This window comes from Pelodiscus sinensis, chromosome 13 (genome assembly GCF_052426305.1).
Source record: "Pelodiscus sinensis isolate ZL-2025 chromosome 13, ASM5242630v1, whole genome shotgun sequence".
Classification (NCBI taxonomy): Eukaryota; Metazoa; Chordata; order Testudines; family Trionychidae; genus Pelodiscus; species Pelodiscus sinensis.
Genome location: NC_143064.1, coordinates 43,096,603 through 43,119,486, shown reverse-complemented (window position 1 = coordinate 43,119,486; position 22,884 = coordinate 43,096,603). Strand labels below are relative to the sequence as shown.

Here is a 22,884-nt window from a genome sequence, read left to right as displayed (position 1 = left end):
TATTTTCCTTTCTTCTTTTCTTTGTGCTAAGGATAGATGCTGACTTTCTGGAACCACTGCAGCAAGTTGTGAATAATGTATGAAATGAAAAAATCCTGCTTACTACACAGAGATAGTACAAACAGTTAGCTATGTGCTACATGCTACCCAAACACAACCAAACAGCCCAGATAGCCAAGGAATCCCAAGGCCCACCCTACTTCTCCCACCGGAAATTAAAACAAAATATACTTTTTTTGTTTCCTCCTGCTGAAACCCCAGAGGCTCTCACTAAGCTGTAGTATAAAGAACATCCTCACACATGAAAACTTCAAGCCCCCAATATCAAAATCCATCCAGAATACTAAAAAGGAAACTAAACATTCTCTTTAGAGGTTTTTAGTGAGTTTTAAAAGTTTGTAAAATTTCTCTCTCTAGCCCCCATCTAGATAGCTGTTGAAAGTCGCAGTCACATCTACAAACTTCTTCCAGCTGTGTGAATATAGAGCTGTGGCGTCCAACCAGTTCTGAAGCAGCGAACTATAGCCACACTCAACTGGCCAAATAGCCTCATGTGGCTTGTGGCTAGCACTCTGGACACTAGGGGTTCTAGATAGACAGTGACTTCCAAGGCAAACCAGAGGATGTTTTAATTAAGTACATAAATATTAGGTGGTGGCTAGACGTTGCCATCTACGATTTGAACTACTTTTTAAGAGGTTGTCCATACTTTGACATGACTATTTTACTTGTTATTTGTTCAAACATATTTGTAGTTTGATTGCATTTGTGCTACATGATGATGGTGCAATGCAAGGATATTGTAACACAATATGTTTGTTTTTATATTTGTCTAGTAAAAAGTGCTTACTCTTAAACTGTTGCAATAATGGCAAATGTCTCATTGTGCTATGGCAGGGGTGGGCAATTAGTTTTGATGGAGAGCAGAAATGAGCTCATGGTAGGGGATAGGGTACAGGAGAGGACTAAAGTCTGAGAATGTGTTTGAGTGAAGGAGGAGATTGTGATCTGGGGCAGTGGATTGGGGTGTAGAGTCGAAGGATGGATATGGGTGCAGAAGAGGATTCCGGCCTTGGAGAGAGATTTAGAATCAGGTTCAGGTTGTGGGAGGAAGTTGAAACCAGCCAATGGGAGCTGAGCTTTACTACCCCCTTCCCTAGCAAAATCTCTCAGCTCCCATTGGCTGATTTCTGGCCAATAGGAGCTGAGAGATTTTGCTGATGGCAGGGGCAGCGCGTGAAGCCTCCCCTCCTCCCTGCCCCGCAGTATATAGATCCATAGGGAACAGATAGCTGCTTTGAGCAGCGCTGCTCCCAGACACAGGGGTGGGCAGATGGGCTGGATTAAAAGGCTTGGCAGGCCAGATTCAACCTGCAGACCCTATCTTGCCCGCTTCATACTAGAGGCTGTTCCAAATAACTCACAAGGAACTAATCTGTGCTGAAGCACAGTCTGTGAATCTCAATGGCCTTAATAGTATCTTGTCATTGACATCGTCAAGACTAATATAGTTCTGCTTTTTGCTGACTACACTTGACAGACATGTTCCTTCTCAAATGGACAACTAGATCTAAATGTTGAAATGTAACTTATTTATGAAGGGTGCCTTCATTTTTGGATACCAATTTTACATACTTCCATGCAACCTGGTTTTTAAAGAGTCTAGTGCTCAGCACTTCCTGAGAAACCATCCTTCTTTTGGGATCCTTGAAATAAGTATGACCCCCCCTGCCCTAGATGGGCAGACAAACCAACTAATGTTCTAAGAATGCCAGTCACATGTGGTTATTCATCATGTTTCTACTTTTGAGCTGTAGATTTCTCAAAGGGGAAATACAGACTTGTTGTCAAATAGTATGTCTGCATTTCAATCATGAGAACAGGCTTTCCTTGTGCTAATCATTACACCATTTCCTATATCAAATACCATACTGCTAAATTCATGCTCTCACAACAGTCAAATGGAATTGACCCTAGATCTCGCTGTCCTGCAGAGATCATTGCTGACAAAATGTGCACCAGAGCTGATTATGCTCTGCTGGAGAAGAGACAAGCAGAAGTGATTGAAATTTCTGTAGAGAACAGCATCAGTTCTTGCTTAGAACAATTTTGCATATAAATAGGGCATAAAACGGTCTGTACGCAATTTGTTCTCCACTTGTTGACAAAAAATGTCCATCAACACCACTGTATATTGCACTGATAAACGTCTATCTTCTTGTAATGCAAGCCGAGATCTGATTAATCAATCAGTGAATCATTGTGCTTATATAGAGCCACCCAAAATGAGAATCTCATTGACCTTACTAAATGAAATAAGAAAGCAAATTAAAAATCAGTATCAAGCAAATAAGTTTTGAGATTAGTTTTGAAAAGGTCCAGGTCCTAATATAGAAATAGGAAGGCAGTTCTTAGAGAAGCTGCAAAATGAGTCACAGACCAAGGACCATAGGCACTAGTCCTGACGTGAAAAACTATTAATATCTAGGAAGTAATCCACACAGATGCAGAAAACAGAATTTATAATGAAATTCTTTTCATTTATAAGTGGGTAAAATCTCTAGTTCAATGTGCTGCAGCTGAACAATACTTAAAATTATTTCAATCTATGTTCAAGTACAATCTATCACATGCTTTGAAAATCAGAAGGAAACGAAGGGTGCAATAAAGAAGTGATCTGGAGGTCAAAGAGTTGATCTGGTGTGAGTTTGAGAATAGTGAAACAAATTCATGCACTGTATCAGGGCAACACTGGAAACTAAACATTTTATTTTGCCTTAGAAATCTCTCAAAGTGAGCACTGAATGGCCAATATAATTATGTATGAAAATAAATTATTCTGTATCGTTATTATCTGCTATTCATTCTTTTATACACCATATTGGATTTTAATTCAGGAACCTAATGCTTTTAGGTTAATTTAATCCTATGCTTTCTTCCTCCCCCCCCTTCCTTTTTCTAGAAGTGAATTTTTGTGCTCATGAAAGGACTTAGCTTAACTTTAGAAAACCAAGTCCTGCCTTTATCAATAGAGGTAGCATAGTCCTGACAGTTCCAATGCATGCACCGTCATTCTGCTCTGCTGCTGTGCCTGAAAACCGTTGTGGAAAGACTTACTCCAAAGAAAATGAGTACTCTGGTCCTTGGTCTTTCTGCACAAAGCAAAAAGGGTGCCAAACAGTCAGTTGGTTTTATGATATAACGTTTATTAGGGTCTAAATTAAGACTACCTTGCCCTTTGACATAGGTGATAACTGTTTTAGATGGCAACCAACTTATTCAGAGTTGCAGCAGTACTTTATGGGTAGTTTGAGCTAACCATTTTCCTTAATTCAGGAAAATTGAAAGTAGATGCCAGAAAAGAAGACTTAATCCATTCAGCTGCATTCTTTGCATTCTGCTGGACTGCTTGAGACATCATTCCCACTAACATTTTTCTTAATCTATTCTTGAATAGTGTTTAATTGACAAGTTGCTCGAAAATTTTTTCCCACTTTTCTTCCCCGTCATTGCTCAATGACCTACAAACATTTGTGTCTTCAGAGGGTAGCTGAGTTAGTCTGTACAGAAAAAAAACAACCAATGGTCTGGTAACACTTTATACACTAACAAAACATGTAGATGGTATCATGAGCTTTAAAGTGCTACCAGACCATTGGTTGTTTTTTTCAACTAGAGTGTATGAATAATTCCCTTCCTTCACTTATAATCTTTGAAGTTGGTCACAAGTATTTCCATATCTTTTTTTTAAAAACTATATATATGTAGCTCCATTTGTTTCTTCTTACATTTATTCCATACTAGTTGGACTTACCCGGTGTTGCCTGAGAAACCGGAGGAACAACATTTGAAAAAACAAGCTGGTCCTGACAGCCTCCAGCCACACTGCAGGTGCCAGTGCCTGACATCTGGCCATTATGGCAGACCCCCATGTTTTTCTACTGCTGCATAAATCAAAATCTCTGACTCAAAAAAGAGGCATTGCAAAGTTGAGAATCAGAGTTATTTGACTTGGCAAACTTTGATACAAAAGTCACAATAGAAACTATGTCTCTGTTTTCTTCCCATGTCATGAGTCTTGGAGCCATTAAAAGCACAGTGGAAGGAGAACCCCCAAATCACCATGGCTTGTTTCTCCACCATTGCTGGAAGCATATGGAGGCCCCTCTTCAATAGTGCAATGTTTTGCTTCCTATCAGATGGTATTTTTGCTAATTATCCTTGTAGAAGCTCATGTTTTTTTGGTAGGGAAGTAGGGGATAGGCATGCTGGGTCTGCAAATTATCATCCAAGGGCTGAGTATAGGGATGTCTCAATCAATGGGGCTGGCCCTACTGAATCTGACAGATTTCAAGGTGACATCTCAAACTCTTCTCCCAACTTTTTTGATGAAACTATGAGTCAAGTACCTGAGCCTGCTGGCACCTCTATAGTCCCTCCTCCAGCACCACCCCCTTGACCAGCTGCCCCTCCCATGGACTGCATCTCTCACTCACCCAGGATCATCCAGAATCAAACCCAGGACCAGTGCTCAGATTTGAGGGATCTTCCACTGCCTTGGATTAATTTCTCACCCACCCAGCATCATCCAGTGCTGCCCCTTGGGCCAGTGCCCCTCAAAGGAGAACCCCTCACCCCGCCATGGGCTTCATTTCTCACTCACTCCCTGAAGGATTGTCCAGCCCCACTTCCCTAATCCCCCTAAAATCCTGTCCTCCCCCCCACTCATCCCCAACAGTCCAGCCCCCCTGCACCACAATCCTGCCCTCCCCCCACTCACTCCCAATGGTCCAGCCCTCCCGAACGATCCAGCCCACCCAATTCTGCCCTCCCCCCACTCACTGAGCACCCCGCCCCCCGCTCTCACATCCAGGTTCCCGATAACCCTCTTTTTGAACATTTTTTCCAAGTGGCAACTGAGCGGTAACACCAGCTCCGCCCCCTCTGCCTAGAGCCAGCCCCAGCAGCAACCTGCCCACCCACTGGTAGGCGGCCAGGTAGCCAATCACAGTATTGAAGAGGGGCCTCCATATGCTTCCAGCAATGGTGGGGAAGCCACTTCTCCTCGCACTGCCAAGCTCCGTGCAGCCCCGTGGAGAAGCCTCGGTCTCTCATCTCTTCCCTCCCACAGTACCATAAAACCTTCTCCTGGAGGAAAGGTTATCCCATGGAAAGTTTGGCTGCGGAAGGTCTTATAGTGTCCAAGTTATTAGAGCACAAACATATAAACATTCTCCTTTGCATACTAGATTTGGTTCCCTTCTTTGTATTTTCCCTAGTTTTTCTATTGCCCACAATATTACAGTCATAGTGGCACTATAGCTATATAATGATTAACAGACAAGATCAGAGCTGGCCCTAGGCATAAGCAGACTAAGCGATTGCTTATGGCCCTAAGCAGCTCAAAGAGGTCCCCCACTCAGTTTTTATGATGACTTTGTGTTGGGGAGGAATATTCCTTCTTAGGGCCTCCAATTACCTAGCAGAACCTCAAGGATTATGTTTACTGGTGGTGTGAGGTCTAAAGGAAGTGAGCTGGATAAATGCTGCTCTTTCTGTACCGGTGCCGCTTCCTTCTCTCATACCGATCCATAACGCAGTCTCTATATCTCTCTAGCTTTCACCTTGCTCCTACACTCAAATAGGGCTCCCCATCTTGGTAAGGCAAGTTTTTGCTGCCCTAGAATACCAAATTATAGTCAGAGTCGCATATGTGTCTCCAGGAAGAATGGTCAAACCTTCATCTACTTATGCATGGCAGAGGATATGGGCTAACAGTAGGACAGAGCAGGACAGTGTGTGAAGAGAAGAAGCGTGATTGATTGAAAAACCGGCTGAAACAATTTTGTGCAAACTGTCCACTGTCTCCCCAGGTAGATCATGAAATTCTCACACTCCTTGCCCTATGCATCAACCATGATTTGCAGATCTCACATATCCACATTATCCAGACCCTGAAATTTTGTTTATTCTGGGGCAAAGAGAGCAATAAGAAGAAGTTACTCACCTTCGTGCAGTAACGATGGTTCTTTGAGGTGTGTCCCCGTGGGTGCTCCACGTCTGGTGTCAGGCTTGTTCCGGCGCCGCAAATCGGAACTTTCCAGAGCTGTATTCAGCCGGACCGCGAGTGCGGATTTGCACCTTTCATCTGCCGTGCGTGGTCCAGCGCCCGCCAGTTCCTCTCACCGCCTATCTGCAAGACAGAAAAGACGATATTCCAAAGCGGGGAGGAGGGCGGGTCGTGGAGCACCCACTGGGACACACCTCGAAGAACCATCGTTACTGCACGAAGGTGAGTAACTTCTTCTTCGGGCAGTCCCCGTGGGTGCTCCACGTCTCGTGACTCAGAAGCAGTAATCCCAATTAGACATGGGCTTCGGAATCACGATTCTGATGACCAGGCAGTACTGCTAGAGCTACCGCCGAATCAGAGGCGAGATGCTGCACGATTGCGTAATGCTTTGAAAAGGTGGTGCTAGAAAACCAGGTCCGGCAAATGTCACGTAAAGGGACTCCTTTCACAAAGGCCACTGACGCAGCAACTGCTCATGTCAAATGAGCCCTAAGGAGAGATAAGAGCGGCTTTTTACGAATAGTATAACAAGTCGTGATACAAGAGACAACGAGTTTGGAAATACGTTGGGCCAATAGGGGTTGACCCTTGGAAGGCCCTGATGTGGAAACAATGAGGCGATCCGTCTTGCGAAGAGTGCGGGTTCTATCTATATAGAATGCCAAGGCTCGACGGACATCCAGAGTATGTAGGAGGGCATCACGGTGCGAAGCATGAGGTTTTGGATAGAAACATGGTAAAACGATTGGCTAATTTATATGAAATTCTGTGCAGACTTTAGGCAAAAAGGCTGGATGGGATCTTAATATTACAGATTCCTTATTAAAGACTGTATAGGGGAGCGTAGACATCAATGCAGCTAACTCGCTCACCCTAAGTGCCGATGTTACTGCAAGGAGGAAGAGTACTTTCATTGTAAGCATTGGCATAGGTACCGTAGCCAGTGGTTCAAACGGTGGCCTAGTTAGGACATCCAGAACCAGGTCAAGACTCCATGTAGGTGGCGGAGGCCTACGTGGTGGGTTAAGGTTAGCCAGGCCTTTAAGAAATCTAGTCATCATGGAATGGGAGAAAACCGACCAGCCTTCGACAGGGTAGTGAAAAGCAGTAATCGCTGCCACATGGACTTTAAGTGATGACATGGAGAGTCCAGTCACCTGTAGATGGAGTACATTGTCCAGTAAAATATGTAGTGGTGAAATAACGGGATTTAGGTGCTTAGGAGCGCACCATCGAGCGAATCTGGACCACTTGGACAGGTTTTTCTGGTGGAGTCCTTTCTGCTGTGTAGCAGGACGCGCTTCACCTGGTCTGAGTAAAGATTCTCGGATGTGCTGAACCATCTATCATCCACGCTGTTAGGTGCAGAGTGTCCAGCTTTGGATGAATAAGGGAGCCTTTCTGTTGTGTCAGCAAGTCTGGCAGGTAAGGAAATCAGTACGGTGCTTGGACAGAAAACTGTAGGAGAGTTGAGTACCATGGCTGTCTGGGCCACGCTGGGGCTATGAGTATCACTCATGCCTTGTCCATCACCATCTTCTCGAGTACTCTGGGAATGAGCACAACAGGGGGAAACGCATACAGAAGTGATGTCCCCCAGTGGAGGAGAAATGCATTTCCTCTGCTACCTCCAAAATAGCATCATCTATTGGGAGGGCAATCCTTTGCTGCTGTTTAGGGTGTAAGTTCTTGAACAGCTTATGTTGTTTCACCTGGTCCTCGATAAGTTGTACCTCGTGAGATTGCGTGACTCGTTTAAAGAGATCTTGAAATTCCTTCAGGTCATCGGGAGGTGTCGTCTCCACCAGAGTTACCGGTTCATCCCTGGCCAGCACAGATGAGCGGGCATCAGGAGAAAAGTCGGGGTCCATTTCTGAGAGTTGCCCTTCCTCAAGGTCTGACATTTGAGATCTATGGAGCGGAGAACGTGGAGGTAGCGTATCCCGGAGCGGAGACTGCTTCCGAAGCTCGGAATGTACGGAGTGTGGGCTGAACGACTGACAGGAGGTAAGGCGATCTGTGGTGAGATCGAGAGTGCCTGTGATGAGATGATTCAGCGTAATAAAGTCCATGATAGTGCAAATAACGTCGGTCAGAGCCTGCAGGTGATGGCTGTCTGGGAGACCTAACACTGCTATGCTTGTCATAATAAGCGCCCCGCGGTGAACGGATTGGTGAGTGCGAACGTCTTGACGGAGAACGAGATCTAGAGCATCTGTGGAGTGAGCAGCTGCGGTCCCTATAATAATGATGGCGAGATGACACGCTTCGTCCATGGTATTCCTTCTGAGCCCTTGTATGGTATGTGGACATAGAAGGGTGAGGGGACGGTTCAGGAGAAAAAACCGGGGAGGGAGAAAGAGAGACCTCCTGGATATTTGATATAGGTGCTGCTGAACGCTGCTCTGAGCATGCAGAGTGATCTGCTGCCTGCAATGAAGGAGGCACCTGGGCAGCAGCATGTTCCTCTGGTGCCGGTGCTGCGGACAGCTCCTTGTGAGGAGGAGTGACTGCAGGGATCCCCCAGGCGGATGTGGAAGTCCTCGGTGCTGTTGTAACTGGCCCTTTAAGAGGCTCTGCTGAAAGCATCGGTGCCGAGGGCTGTCGGCACCGGGAGGAGCCGGCCGGCTTTTTTGAAGTAGGTGCACGGGTCAATCTGGAGCCCGAGGTGCCCGGCTTATCACCTGCTCTGACCTGCGATTGTGGAGCCATTGGCAGGGAACGAGCAGGAGAAGCTCTCTTCCTTTCAGGGGACATCACAGCTGGGGAAGGAGCTCTCCGTTTTTCTGGCGTGGGGTCCGAGGCAGACGAGCCTGTTACGTTTGCAGGCATGAGCCTTATTAAAGAGGATCTCTTTCAGACGTCGCTCCCGCTCCTTGCGGGCTCTCGTCGTCAGGCTGGCACAGTGTGTGCACTTTGGGGGATATGAGCCTCCCCCAGGCAGCGTACACAAGCAGCGTGCCCGTCAGAGACTGGCATTGGCTCCCCACACGTAGAACATTTTTTAAACCCAGGGGAGCCCGGCATTTTAGCACCGCAGAGGAGTGTGCGTTCGTGGCTCCTATGTGCTGCCGCTTGAATCTGCCTTTTTTTTGTTTTTTTTTTAACTTACTAAGTTAAACCGCAACAGTAATGAAACAAAACAGTGTAAACTCAAACTGAGAGGAAACGTCTCTCTTCCCTCCGTCTGTTAGATGTTTCAGGTTCTCTCTATTTTTTTTTTAAACGAAGAGCCCACGACTAAGGGCTAAACAAGAAACGGGATAATCAAAGAAATAATAATTAAAGGGTTCTAAACTTCCCCTCAGGTAGCTGCCTGAGGAGACAGGAGGAGCTCCGTGTGCGACCCAAGGCGGATGAGAGGAAACTGACGGGCGCTGGACTGCACGCGGCAGATGAAAGGTGTGAAACCGGCTCGTGCGCGCGGTCCAGCTGAATACAGCTCTGGAAAACTCCGATTTGCGGCGCCGGGACCAGCCTGACACCAGACGTGGAGCACCCATGGGGACTACCCAAAGAACCACCCACAGCCACATAGCCTCCTCGAAGCAAAGCATTATTTATCTGGAACAAAAGTGTTTCAGAGAAAACAACTTCAAAGCAATAGCAGCTGACATGCATATCTAGCTTTTCCTTCAGGTTTACTATTCCATGGCTCTGGGATAACCCAAATTATTAGACACTCTCCATACAGTTTCTCTTTGTTTCAGAGAGATACCTGTCTGAGTCTGTAATAGAAAAAACTTAAAAAAACAACAAATAGTCTAACAGCACCTTATGAGCTTTTGTAGGGACAACCCTCTACTTCTTTGTGTCCCTGAAAGCTCACGATACCATCTACATTTGTTGTTAGTCTCTAAGGTACTGCAGGACTATTCCTTTTCTTTTTAAATATCTCTTTGTGTTAGCCTATCTCCCTAGGCAGTTTCTGACAAGTGACCTCCCCACCCCACTCCACTCCTTCCACCTCTGAGAAGGCTTTTAACACTTGAGCATTCTTTCCATTTCCAGATGCCTAGCTTTGCCAAAATCACTCTTGTAATTTATTAGAGTGAAGACAGCATTGCTGAAGCTAATAATTTTTATGATTCTATAAGCATATTCTTCAATATTCTTATCTGAAAAGCTATTTTGTCACCTTATACACACAACCAATTGAATTCAGTCAATATACGTATCAAATAAACATTCTACTATTCCCAATATTCAGCAGCTTGACCTTATTGACCAGGTTACAGACCACACTCATGAAACGATTACATAGCACAATTCATAACATTATTATATGTTTGCTCCATATCTGACACACAGACTTTCTAGGAAAGAAAGAACAATGAAGCAACATGAATTTCAGCCACAGGCAAACATTTTGGGGGAAGTTCTGAGATACTGATCAAAGGAATTTGGAATGGATCCTCAACTTAACTTAAAGCACCCACTACTGTGCCATTAGAAAATTATGTAGCCAGGCTGAGAGACAGAGGATTCAATAAAAGGTAAAATGAATGATCCACTGGTTGTTCAACAACTTTAGTTAGTGGGAGGATTTAATATATTAATTTTCACCAGTGACACAAGAATAATACAATATTTCTACATCTACTTCTTACACCTATCACAGATGAAAGAAAAGCCAACATTAGCAAACAAACAAAATAAATAAATAATCTGGCAGACATTAAGATTGCCTACTCTGACCAAGTTTACTGCAGACTTGCACTACATTGTATTTATAAGCTTTCAGAGCACAGACAACAGAAAACAACAAATTAATTACTCAGGCATGCTCATATTATTTCTTTTAACTGAGAGACCAGAAATATTACTCAGATGGAAGGACAATTTTGAAAATGTAGCACAGATTGGAAACAACATGTACACCAAATATTTCACACTTTTTTTTAGATCCGGTATATGACAAATGATATACAATAATACATCAAAATTATATTCCATCACTTTTACTACTACTGGATAGGAGAGAGTGGCACAGTGTGCCTTATTAACTCAGCTGCACGGAGACTACGCTGAGAATAAAATGACAATGAAAGGTTTTGCATAGATAGTTCAGAGTGGAATTGGACAGGGAAGATTAGAGGTGTTTGAAGTCTACAGGAAAAATCCTGCCCTATGTGGCAGCCAAGGACAGGATGTGAAAAAAATGGCAATATTTCTGGCTACTTCTTCCTTTGAGATAAAATGCATTTTTGCACTCACATAGTCCCAAGAGTTATATATTGCATATGGATGTAAACTTAAGTCCCAAGATGTTTATCTTCATGGATCTAACTACAGGAACACACATAATTGGAGGACTAGATGATAGGCTCACTTTGCTCTTTTACAGCGTGGTAAGATGTGCTACCCACCAAAACCACTCTTCCAAACCCTCTGCATGGATCTGACTCATAAGAGCTCAGTTTTGCCTTGTGTGTAAAGAAGTAATTTTAAACAATCTGATTTATTAAAATACCCCTTTTGCTTTAAAACTGGAAAATTACAAAAAAGCAATACAGGTTGCCATACACTTTAGTAAGAGATAGATTCAAAGTAGGATCAATTTATATATTTCATCTGGTTGAAAAAATTGTGTGTGTAATAGTATGTGTATTTATTCCACTCTTCCTTGAGTCACTTCAAAGCCAATACCTGTAGGGACAACAATCATTAGGGCCTTCCCTGCAGAATTTTAGTAAATCAACCAAATTAAACTGTTTTAATAATAAATTGAATTTTACTCTCCAAAAGAGTTAGAGCTTCTAGTCCAATGAGCATGAACCCAAACATGGCCCTTCTAGCAGCCATATTCACTAGTCCACTAGTATAAGAAGTTACCATGACTTTAAGGTCAATTACAACAAATAATTTAATGATACCAATGGGAACAGTGAGAACTCTTTTTCTTGTTTTTCTGCAGTCTACAATTATCTGAAGATAGTTACCACGTTTAAAATTGTCATACACGGATATGACTGCTGAGATGTCACACCAGAATTGGAAGACCAACTTTCCATAAAAGCTCTTGAAAGCCTTTGCAAAACTCTTTTCTCCTCCTTAGTTTGAACTCTAGGATTCTGCCCCCCCATATCTACTAGAAAATGTCATACTAACCCTGATTTCTTGGTGTTCGTTTCCTGCGATCCCTGAAGGCTTCCCCTGACTGTAGGGCCTCAAGCAGATTATCCATCACTCCTGTCTCATCACCCTCTGTGAATAGGAGAAAAAGTACAATTAATCTCAGCACAATTAAAGTGAGACTGCAGGAGAAAAAAAGCAAAACTGATCTCAGATTTCTATAAAATCTTTACATTAAATACATACAGTAGACTTCTGATAATCCGGAACCTATGGGACCTAGGTGGTGCCGGATTATCAGATATGCCGGACCATCAGGAGGTACTATTAGCTGGTTATATATATATATATATATATATATATAAAAAAAAGTTTTTTTAAGCCTTTTTTTACCCTTTTTGCTCAGTTCAGCTGCTGCCGCTGTTACCGTGTGACTCATTTTTTGCTGAAGCTCACTCACTAGGATCTTGCCATTTTGAAGCCGGACTATCGGGATTGCCGGACTATTGGATGCCGGACTATTGGAGTTTTACTGTATAAAGTTTAACATAATGAATGCTATCATTTTCATACAGACCTGACAAGTTTGTTTATTATAAGTATTACTTATAATAACCCCACTATTCTTTCAATTCAAAGACCTTGTCTTGTGTATTATTGATAACATGTTCAGTATGCAAATATAAAACTGCTGATCGGTGACTGCGACTTTACAGTTAAGCAACTTATAAGATATTCCCGAGCAAGAATCTAGTACTCTATTTAATGCAATAAATGCACACGGAGAGGTTTGATAAAATACCTTGGGGTTAAATACCAATTGTGTTAATATTGTGAAGATTGAAAATGATCTGCTTCTCAGAGATCTATAGAGCAAACACATTTCTTCCCCATTTATTTATTTATTTTTGTTCAGTTTATGTTGAATGTGCCCACTGATTTCACATGAGTTCTACTTGCTCTTTGAAGCAGATAGCTTTGAAAACAAATTTTAAAAAATGCCTTTATTGCTAGACATATATCTGAACTCAGTACGCGTAATCTTTCTTGCTCCCCCATTTGTTCGTATTCAGGGAGGCTAGCCATTAGGCCTTAAATTGCCTGGCTCCCTGGAGCATTTTGGGAGGTTGGTTAAATATTATTAAATTCTTTTTTCTATTATTCATTTGGGTGTTTAACTTTCTTCATGTTTCAATTTGTTCTGTTATTAAGGGCTCACGGTGGCATGTAATAATACAAGAAATACAGGTCAAGGATTGCCATAAGTTGTAACTGCATCAATGAACCAGTCTTTGTTCTGTTCATGTGTATATGTTAAGATCTAAAACTCAAAAGCTGACTAGATTCAGTGAACAGGTAGAGTAATGCGATGTTGAATTTTTATGAGCATCTATGGGACTTTTTGCTGTCAACTGAATATTAAGTATCTCACTGGACTGTAGGAAGACAATTAGTTTACATGAAAGATTTGTCTTTGTAAATATTTCTAGTTGTGAACCATGTAGAAATTACAGGATGCTGAAAGACAGTCAGAAATACATTCAGGTCTGTTACCCCCACTCCTCATTCATGTTATAGCACTCTTTCACAACATATAATTCTGCACTTGAGTTCACTACTACATGAAGATTAATTGGGCCACATTTAGACATGAAGTGAGAACATGCCAATCCGAAAACACTCCTTTGTTCATATATTTGTAGGTGACAAACAGTTTAAGTTAAATGGTAAATTGAAATTGTAAATCAATATAACAGAAAACATTTAACAATCAGAAGGTGTGTTATGTGCGGCAGGAAGCAGAGGACAGTATGACCAGAAAAGCAACCAACAACAGAAGCCTCTAAAATAGCAGGCAAGATTCTGATCTCATTTTACCCTTGTGAATCTTTACCTCTTGTTGTCAGTGGAACTACTCCTTGTGCCATGTAGGTCAGAATCTCATTGCAAGTATTCGTGGAGAGGAAGTGGTGGTTTTTGATTTCATGATTTTGTTAGTTGTTTTTCCTATATTGGAATCTCTCCTGGATGGAATCTCTCCTAGGAGCTCAGTTTACAGGGAACACTATCACTCATAAATCTGGTCCAATAGATACATTGAGTTAGTTTCCCAAGGCTGAAATCTGTGTCTTCTGGTTGGCAGAGCAAGTAAGTTTGGGTTTCTGAATGATCACATCAGTATTGCAAGTAGGAACTTATTACTCAATCAATAATATGCAATTAAAAGTTATCAAATGCACAGCTTTACGTACTGTTCTGACAAAGACAGGTAGGCGATATGATAGAAGTACACACCTAGGTCATGATGACTCATCATTTAACCTATATATGAAACATGGCATCAATTATTACAATGAAATAAATTCTGAATTCGCAGGTATTGCTTGGTATTAGCAGAATGAATTATTTGGAGCTTTCAGAAACTCAGCTCAATGGTCCAACAGCCAAATCACCAGAGCTGCTGAACTACTACTTATTGATTTACTTGCCAAATGAAGAATATTGTAGCCTTAAAATCAGTGGAGTTAAGTAATACTAACAGACAAGTCCATTTTCTCTGAAAAAGAAGTCTGTAGAAAAGATTATGACAGCCATCCATAGAGAGATGAAGAGAGATCTCTGTAACCATGAAGGAAGAAAGTGTTTTGGAATGAGTCTTCATTGATTTGGTCCTATCCTTCCAATCAAATAAATAAGATAGCTATAGATATAGTTTTGAATGTGGAATACATTATTAGATTAATATGAACAGTGTAAATTACAGGAATCCAAAGAGTAACCCTTAGTGTCCATATATATTCATGAAGCCCAGATTTATTTTTGACAAGTACAGGCCCTGATTCAGGAAATTACCTAAGTAGATCACTAACTTTAAGGTCATGAGTGAACCCATTCTTTTCAACATGTGGAAAATAAGGCATATGTGTAAACAACTTCCTGTATCATGTTCATTAAAATTTCACAGCATATTACAGAAGCAAGCACATATATAGATGGAAGAACTGCAAAGCAACCAAGCCACAGTTTGAGAGGATATTGAATACTGGAGCAAAGATATTGTGGAAGCACATAACCTATGACCAGAATGAAAAAGAAAGAATGAGGTTGGACAGGAGTGTGACGGAGAACAGAGACAGTAGGAATAAAAGAGATTCATCCAATTGACTCAACCACACAACTGATATCACAAAGAGTTTTTAAGCAGTCCAACACAAAACTGGTAAAAAATCTATTGTGAATGTAGGCTATGCTCAAGAAAACGGCAGTTTTTATCTGAATAGCTAAACTTGCCTCATAAGAACTGTTCCAGAGGGTAGAACTAACCCAAACATTCAGGAAGGTTTGATATTTGTGCATGATAAAAGGATTGGGTGGGAGAAGACACCAATGAGTTAGCAAACCAATTGCTCTCACCAATTTATGGTGTAGCATACATTATAGAAAGCAGAGGGTGCATTCTTGAACTTTTCCACTGAGTCTTTTTCTAATGCTATCTTCAACAAATGTGAACATACAACAGTAATACACCTTCTTAAATAGGGGGCATAGCTGCTTGATCATTTGCAATCAACAAATCATATATATTTAAGAAATAGATGGTGTGTGTGAGGGGTGATCTTATATTTTCTTGATATAACTGAATCTGAAACATTACAATGAATACATTAAACTGTTGTCCAACTAACTAGCAACCTACAGCTACAGTTAATATAATTTGTATGTCAGAGAGTAGCACATCAGATGAAAACAAAATTAAAAGGAAGCATGTCTTCCTCTGGGGCTATGTCAACATTGGAGGCTACTTGTGCAAGAACATCTTGTGCAAGGGTTCTTGGGCAAGAAGTCTTGCGCAAGAAAACGTCCACACTGCCAACTGCGCACTGTGCTTTTGCACAAGCTCTGATGATCATTTTAGCCATAGGGCTTTCTTGCGCAAGAAATCCCTGCCGAGCGTCCACACTGCCCTTTTGCGCAAGAGCACCTGCGAACGAGGGCTTACACCTGATAAAAAAGAGCGTAACTCTTGTGCAAGGAGCCCTCTCTTACCACGCCGCACTGTAAATTTCCTTGCGTAAGAGCGGATGGGCAGTGTGGACGCTCTGCAGATTCTTGCACAAGAACAGCCATACTTGTGCAAGAAGCCACGAGTGTAGACATAGCTGAATGTTTAAATATAGAGAGTAATCTTTAGCACCCTAATGCCAGATAATCTGTCCTCACACTTAGAATTTTGTTCCTTATATTTTGCTCCTTAACAATGGTAGCTGGAAATGAAAGGACAACACCGTGGTATGTTTTGTAATGTTTAAATTCAAAATTTAATGTCTTTTTAATTGTGCTTTTATATTGATTAAATCAACAATGAACAGATTGCTCTACATATAACTACATAAAGCTTTCTTTTTTAAATGTTAAAATCAAGAGAAATACAATTTAAGAACTAAATGTTTTAAACTCTTATATAAACGTTTTGTTACCAATAGGGGGTTCTCCTCCTTGGTATGTGTAACAACCAAACTACTGTTTGAATATTTTAAATATATTCCTAATGTGGCATTTTCCAAGTCCACAGCTATGTAACACAGCAGGTGTAAAGATGCACAACATTCTGTTCCGTCACATGCACGATAGTCGTTTGTAAGTTATCACAGTTTGGATAAAAACAGCACAAGAAATTAATGTAGATGAGAAGTTGTACTCATCAAGCACACCAGGATTCTAAACTAACATGAATAACAATATGAATTTGACATTTAAGCCAGCTCTGAGACAGAGCAAAGGGATTAAAGTATTTTCTTTTTTTCTAACAATTTATTGAAACAGGTGGCACTTGTATAATATTGTGGATATTTCTGAAGTATTTGTAGAAGCTAGGATTCTACAGTTTAGAAAAGCAATATATTTTAGCATAGCCCATATACTGCTAAATTAACCTAGATGAATATGTTGTACAGGTGGAAATCACAAGCCTTATAAAGTTGAGGAAGATAAAGGATATGTTTATTTAGCACATTTTCCACACAGCAACCATAATCCTTCACACATTTGTGAATCTATTCCCTCTCTTTTCAATGGAAATCTATCTTATCAAATATTGATTTCCAGTTCTCATCAAAAAGTGAGGAAACATGGAGATGAAGAATAAGATGTTTTCTTGATTTTACTCTCAGTGTGGTACCAGGTGTTCTTCAGCTAAGATTTAGCACCCACAGTATTATTTATCACTTCCCTGACAAATCTCATATGCTAAACCTTAAATAAGCTCACCTATATTTAACAGAGAGGTATTTGCTTTCCCATGTATAGCTCATATCATCAGGATGCAGATTACAGTTGACAAATGAACATAAGAAAAATGCTCCCTTCATTGAGTATAGCAGTGACCACTGAGGGTGAGACTGCTTTCTGTTTTCATTATTACCTTGCTTTCTGTTGTTCCTCCACTCATTATAGAATGAGAAATGTCCGTTTTGTTTGCCAGGGAAGCAAATCTCTATTTCAATAATTCAGTCAAATCTATGTCTTTCCTAAATATTTCCAGCATACAATCATTAACCAGAAGCTTAATTTTGTATCCTGGGCAAATTCCATTTTGCATAATTACACTCCATTAGCCATCATTCCTCATGCACTTGAAAACTGCTAAACTTTTCCGTTATACTTCTTGTCTTATGCTGCTGTGGGCTGCTAATAGCTGCCACATTCCAATATTGCATTGCAAAAGTGTAAGGATAAAAGAATTTCACAGCTTTTGCAAATTTGTGTGATCTTAGTAGTTGTATATACAGACTGTTCACTTGTACAAATGGGCTTAGTATAGTAAACTAATATGCTATATAGTATAGAAAACTAATAATTACTATATAATATTTGTTCACAGTATATTACTTGTATGATGGTGACTTTTTTCTTGCAAGTATTATATTTTTCTTGTGTTGCTAGAACTTGCTTTCAATTTTTATTGTCTAAATTCATTTTGCATACAGAGTAAATGCTTTGAGAACCACTTTTCCTCAGCATTTTGTGTCAGACTATAATTTTGTGAATATTACCAGCTTTTAATTAAAGGGAGAGCAGGTTAGGCCACTGTGAATGATAAGTGAACCCGTATCTGATCAGTCTTCAAAACAAGGCAAGGCCTTGCATACATACTATGTAAACTCATTGTAATAGCTTTACATAACCTGAGATCAGTTTAATAAAATGACAAAGCTATGCTTGGTTGTACTGGTAAGCTATAAAACGATTTCTAGAAATACCTATTTTCTATTTTCAGAAAATATCACACTAGTCAAGGTCTATTTTAACGGGAATGTATTCAACTGAAATACATCAGCATTGTCCCAAGGGCCTTATTCTCAATGTATTTATGGCCTTTGCAAGGTTAATTTTCAGGAAACTTAGAAAAATAAGATGAACGTGGAATGCTCACTAACAAATAGGCACAAATAGGCACATGGAAGCCACATAACTCCAAAAGTGACATAAAATAAGTCAATACGAGAGGCATTGTACACAATATACATTTTTCAATAATATACAACTCCTATTACCTTCTAAAGGTTATGTTTACAAGTAACCTGAACAACTTCAGAGTTCTGTGATTGGCACCTGTGTATGAACAGCATATAATTCAAGGTCTTGAATCCTTTAAGCATTAATGGAGTTATCTTCTTTTAAAGGTTTTCATAACTCACATTGGGCTTTCACGTTTCTTTTTTGCATATATGACCCACATATTTTTGTGTGGCTCAAGACGGGAAATTCTTACCCTCTTCACATGCATGAAGATGCCTCTTACAATTTTGCAATGTACTGACAGAATACATAATTGTGTTCCATACAATTGTGTCTTTCATTATGACATTCTTCTTTGAGACTCCAGCACCACGGCAGAAGAGCGTTCAAGTGTTCTTCACTAATTATTGTATCTTTTGTGCTGTGGGATTCATTTTTTTCTCATCTTGCTTTCTGCTAGCTGTGATGGAGCGCTAGCTGGCCCTTTCCTGCATCACTCAGGAGTGCACAAAGATAGCAGAAGTTTAAAACTACCAAATTTGGCAGCCTGAATGAACAGACTATGTTATACCAGTTCTCTCCTTATAAAACTGAACCCTAATGTCTCAAACACAGACTGTCTGAAATCCAGGCTATTCTAAATTTAATTGTCCTCTGTTGTCAAGATTAAAACAGAGATTGAAATCTATTTATCTGAATGGTAGATTTTGCTAAAGTCTTTGGAAAATGGGGAGGAGTTAAAAAGGTAGATGTCTACCATCGTTATGAAACGATTAGCCTTTTTTTCCTCTTTACAATAATGAACATTAGGCAAAATTTTGACAGCTAACTAATCTTAACCACACAATAATGGTTTTTATCTGCGCCTTTGGTTTTACTGTCATAGATATGTACTGAATTATGAATATTGTAGGGCACGCATAAATGGTGAAATTTTAAAGTTATGATTTCTCTTGGGGGTGCGGGAGAACCCAGGCATGCTCATATCTGTCAAGGTCACAGAATTATCTGGATTCTAAAAGCACATAGCATTACTGATAGAGCAGATACTGACTGTCCCTGTGAGAGAGACAGTGACCCAGGTCAAAGCTTATCTGCCAGCCTCTCAGCATCTTACATCCCCAAAGGTGTTAGCAACTAATATGTGAGCCTGGAGCAGCATTACATTGCTTACAAATCACTGTTCACCATATGTGCTGCTAATATCTCATCACTGTAGTTATCTAGGCCAGTCTAAGAATTCATTTACAATGTACTAGAAGACTTTCCTGGTGTTGCTCGGGTCCTTAATTCAATTTTTTTTAAATAAAAAAAAGCATATGTTTCATTTAAATCCTTGCCCTGGATTGGGGCTTAGGGTTGAGCAGCTCAGTATATAGGCTGCCCTGGGGAGAGAGATCTACACCAGCTCTGTCATCTCAGTAGCTTGGGGCCAGGTGAGAAGAACCTCTCTGTGGCCGCTGCAGCCAGGGGAAGGATGCATGTCCGCCAGCTGGGGGCTACGGTTGCCAGATGGTTTCAAAAAGATACCGGACACACTTGACATTACATCACAATCTACATTACATCTTATTTAGAAAATACCGGACATTTATATTTTCTCAATTTGTTTCCCAAACAGAAAGCTCAAATACTGAACTGTCCGGTTCAAACCGGACACCTGGAAACCCTACTGGGGGCAGGTCCAGGCTCAGCTGGCCTGTGCGCTCTCCAGGCAGTGAGGAATGCAGCAAACTCTGCACTTTGCCCTTGCTCCCTGATTAAATGGAATAGCCAGCAATGTCCATATATGAATCAGGTGGAGGGGAAGCTTCAGCCCTCCCCTCCCCTGTCTATCGGGTGCCTGGGGAGTAGGAAGCTCAAGGATGGGGCAGGGTTGCATGCCCCTGACAACCCCTTTCATCTGCCTGATGATACTGTCTCTTTTCTGTATGGTTTTATGAGAAGCAATCCCATTCCAGGCACATCCCATTTTTCTTACCCAACCAAACCCTTACCTTGCTTTAAGTTATGATAAGAGGAAGATGTATACAGAATTTGGTGGTCCTAGCTCTTGCCATTTAGGAGAAAATCTTGAACAAACAGGCAAATATATAGAGTAGATTGTGGAAAAAACTGTCCTTCCTGGGCCTTTGGGACTTACTAATATCACAGTGCAGCTTTGCCAAAGACTGGTGTCAGTTTCTGGACAGCATGGGAGAAAAATGTCTGGGATGGCATTTGTGTTGAACTGCCATATTTCTACACAGAGCAGACTGACGTGGGAGAAAAGAACAACTGCAACAAGTGTTGTTATGGGACTAGACCAGAGGATTAACAGCACCCAGGCTTGATTAATTTGCATTGCTACCGCCACACAGGTGAGCTGCCAGCCCAGGCAGAAGTAAAACCCATTTGGGACTGTTAGTAAGGGCTTAAAGCACCTTCAAACCTGGGTTAGGAGCCTTCTGTTCCACAGCAAGGACAGTTGAGGACAACAGCCATGTTAACATTGCAATGCAGAAATACCCAGAAATGCTAAAACCGTGTTTTTGCAACAGACTGAGAGCTTCACTAGTTTGCATCCTTCCACCTAGAAGAAATGATGAGCAGGCTATCCAAGAGTGAGAGAAAATACTTAGAAATGGCTCTAAGCGATTCCATTTTTAAGACTGGCCAGAGATTGTGGGGAGACTGACACATGTACACCACTATTCAAGGTCAGCCTAGTATTAGATTTAAACTATAAGATAAACAGACCGGTGGCACACTGTGCTAAATATAACTTGGCTTTCAACACATGCTTGGAAAACACTACATCCTATATTCATCACAGAAATACTGTTATAATAGGACTGTCATAACTAAGATGTTTTATGCAAGATGGGTCATGTAAGAGATCACTGATTTACTGAATATGATTATCCTGTTTCTATGCATGTATAATTTCTCTATCTGAATTTAGGAATATTAACTATGCAATAATTACAACTGTGTTTGCACTTGGGGAACACCACATCAGGTGGCACTCCTAAAGAGGAGGATGACCCATCACAACTTGATCACCATGAAGAGAAACAGTGATCCCAGAATTCATTGCTGAACTGGCATTTTTAGCATGGCAGAATCAACAGGATGGATATTTCAAAGAACATCATATTTACAAAAAAAAAAAATTAGAAACATTTTGCTTGTGTTGTTTCTGTAAAAACAAGGATAAGTTACAACTTTAGCAAATAAAGAATAATTAGGGAGCTGTACCCCTGATTGCTGCTGTCACCAACTCCCCTCTTGCGGGGAGTAGACCATCCCAGCTCCGCCCTCCCCAACCATTGGGGAGAGCCAGGCTGTGGCTGTGCCATTCCGGGCTCCTTCTCCCTCCAGGCCAGGCCCTGACCCCACTTCTCCCTCCTACCTGTCACCCCAAACCCCAAGCCCCCCATCTCCCTCTCTTCCCCCTCCCCCGCTGCACCAGCCCAGGCTCCTAGTCTTCCTCCTCCCCTGCACTCCCCCAGTCTGGACCCTTTCTCCCTCCCTCCCCCCCCAACTCTCCCAGCTGCGGCATGCAGTCAGGTCTGGGCTTCTCTTCTCCAGGCCGCTGGGCAGTGCTGGGCCAAAGCCATGGGCAGCCAGACCCGGCCCTCTCCCCCTGGCCTCTGATATGGGGTATGGAAAAGGGGGTAGGCAACAGGCTGCATGGCTCCCCTGAGCTCTGGGGAGGATGGAGGCAGGGCTGAGGGCAGCGGGTGGTGTTGTGGGATGCAGAGTGATGCATGACGTCACTCTGTTGTACATCAGGAAAAGTTTTCTTTAATGTATAGTAAGGATAATTTTCCAGCATCTTCCACATGTATCATATCACCATTTAGCTATCGAGAGATATGATACTCCATACAACTTACAGTACACAGCTGAATGTTGATTATACTGTGAAGAAACGAATAGTGGGGAAATAAGGTTGAAAATATATTAGAATATGGAATGTTAGCATTCAAAATTAAACCAAATTCATTGATGTATTTCTTTTCGATATATGTATAAATCAAAGCTGATCACACATATATTTGTATTCCATAACCCAGTAGCTGCGGAATGTCTGATTGAGCTATGTAAGATTGAATGAATGAGCAACAAACCGAGGGAATGCTAAGGTGGAGAATAGAAGACTTCCCACATTCAACTACTTATTATAAAGAAATATCAAATTGAATTTTTCAATGAAAACTGTGCATTTGAAA

General features: G+C 41.4%; 1 protein-coding gene across 3 annotated transcripts in view; it reads right to left on the bottom strand.

The window, feature by feature from the left end:
* Positions 1–22,884, bottom strand: part of DIAPH2 (diaphanous related formin 2) — a 778,453-nt gene that overhangs the window by 148,055 nt on the left and 607,514 nt on the right. Inside the window, exons 27-28 of one of the 3 annotated variants that reach the window (XM_089781657.1) lie at positions 12,185–12,280; positions 6,168–6,193 (exon numbers count right to left, since the gene is read on the bottom strand). In XM_089781657.1, the coding sequence (XP_089637783.1) occupies positions 6,183–6,193; positions 12,185–12,280 (107 nt within the window). In that variant the 3' untranslated portion in view covers positions 6,168–6,182. Of the gene's footprint in view, positions 1–6,167; positions 6,194–11,586; positions 11,723–12,184; positions 12,281–22,884 lie in introns of those variants that run through there. The other 2 variants (XM_089781656.1, XM_089781655.1) reach the window with 2 other exon arrangements.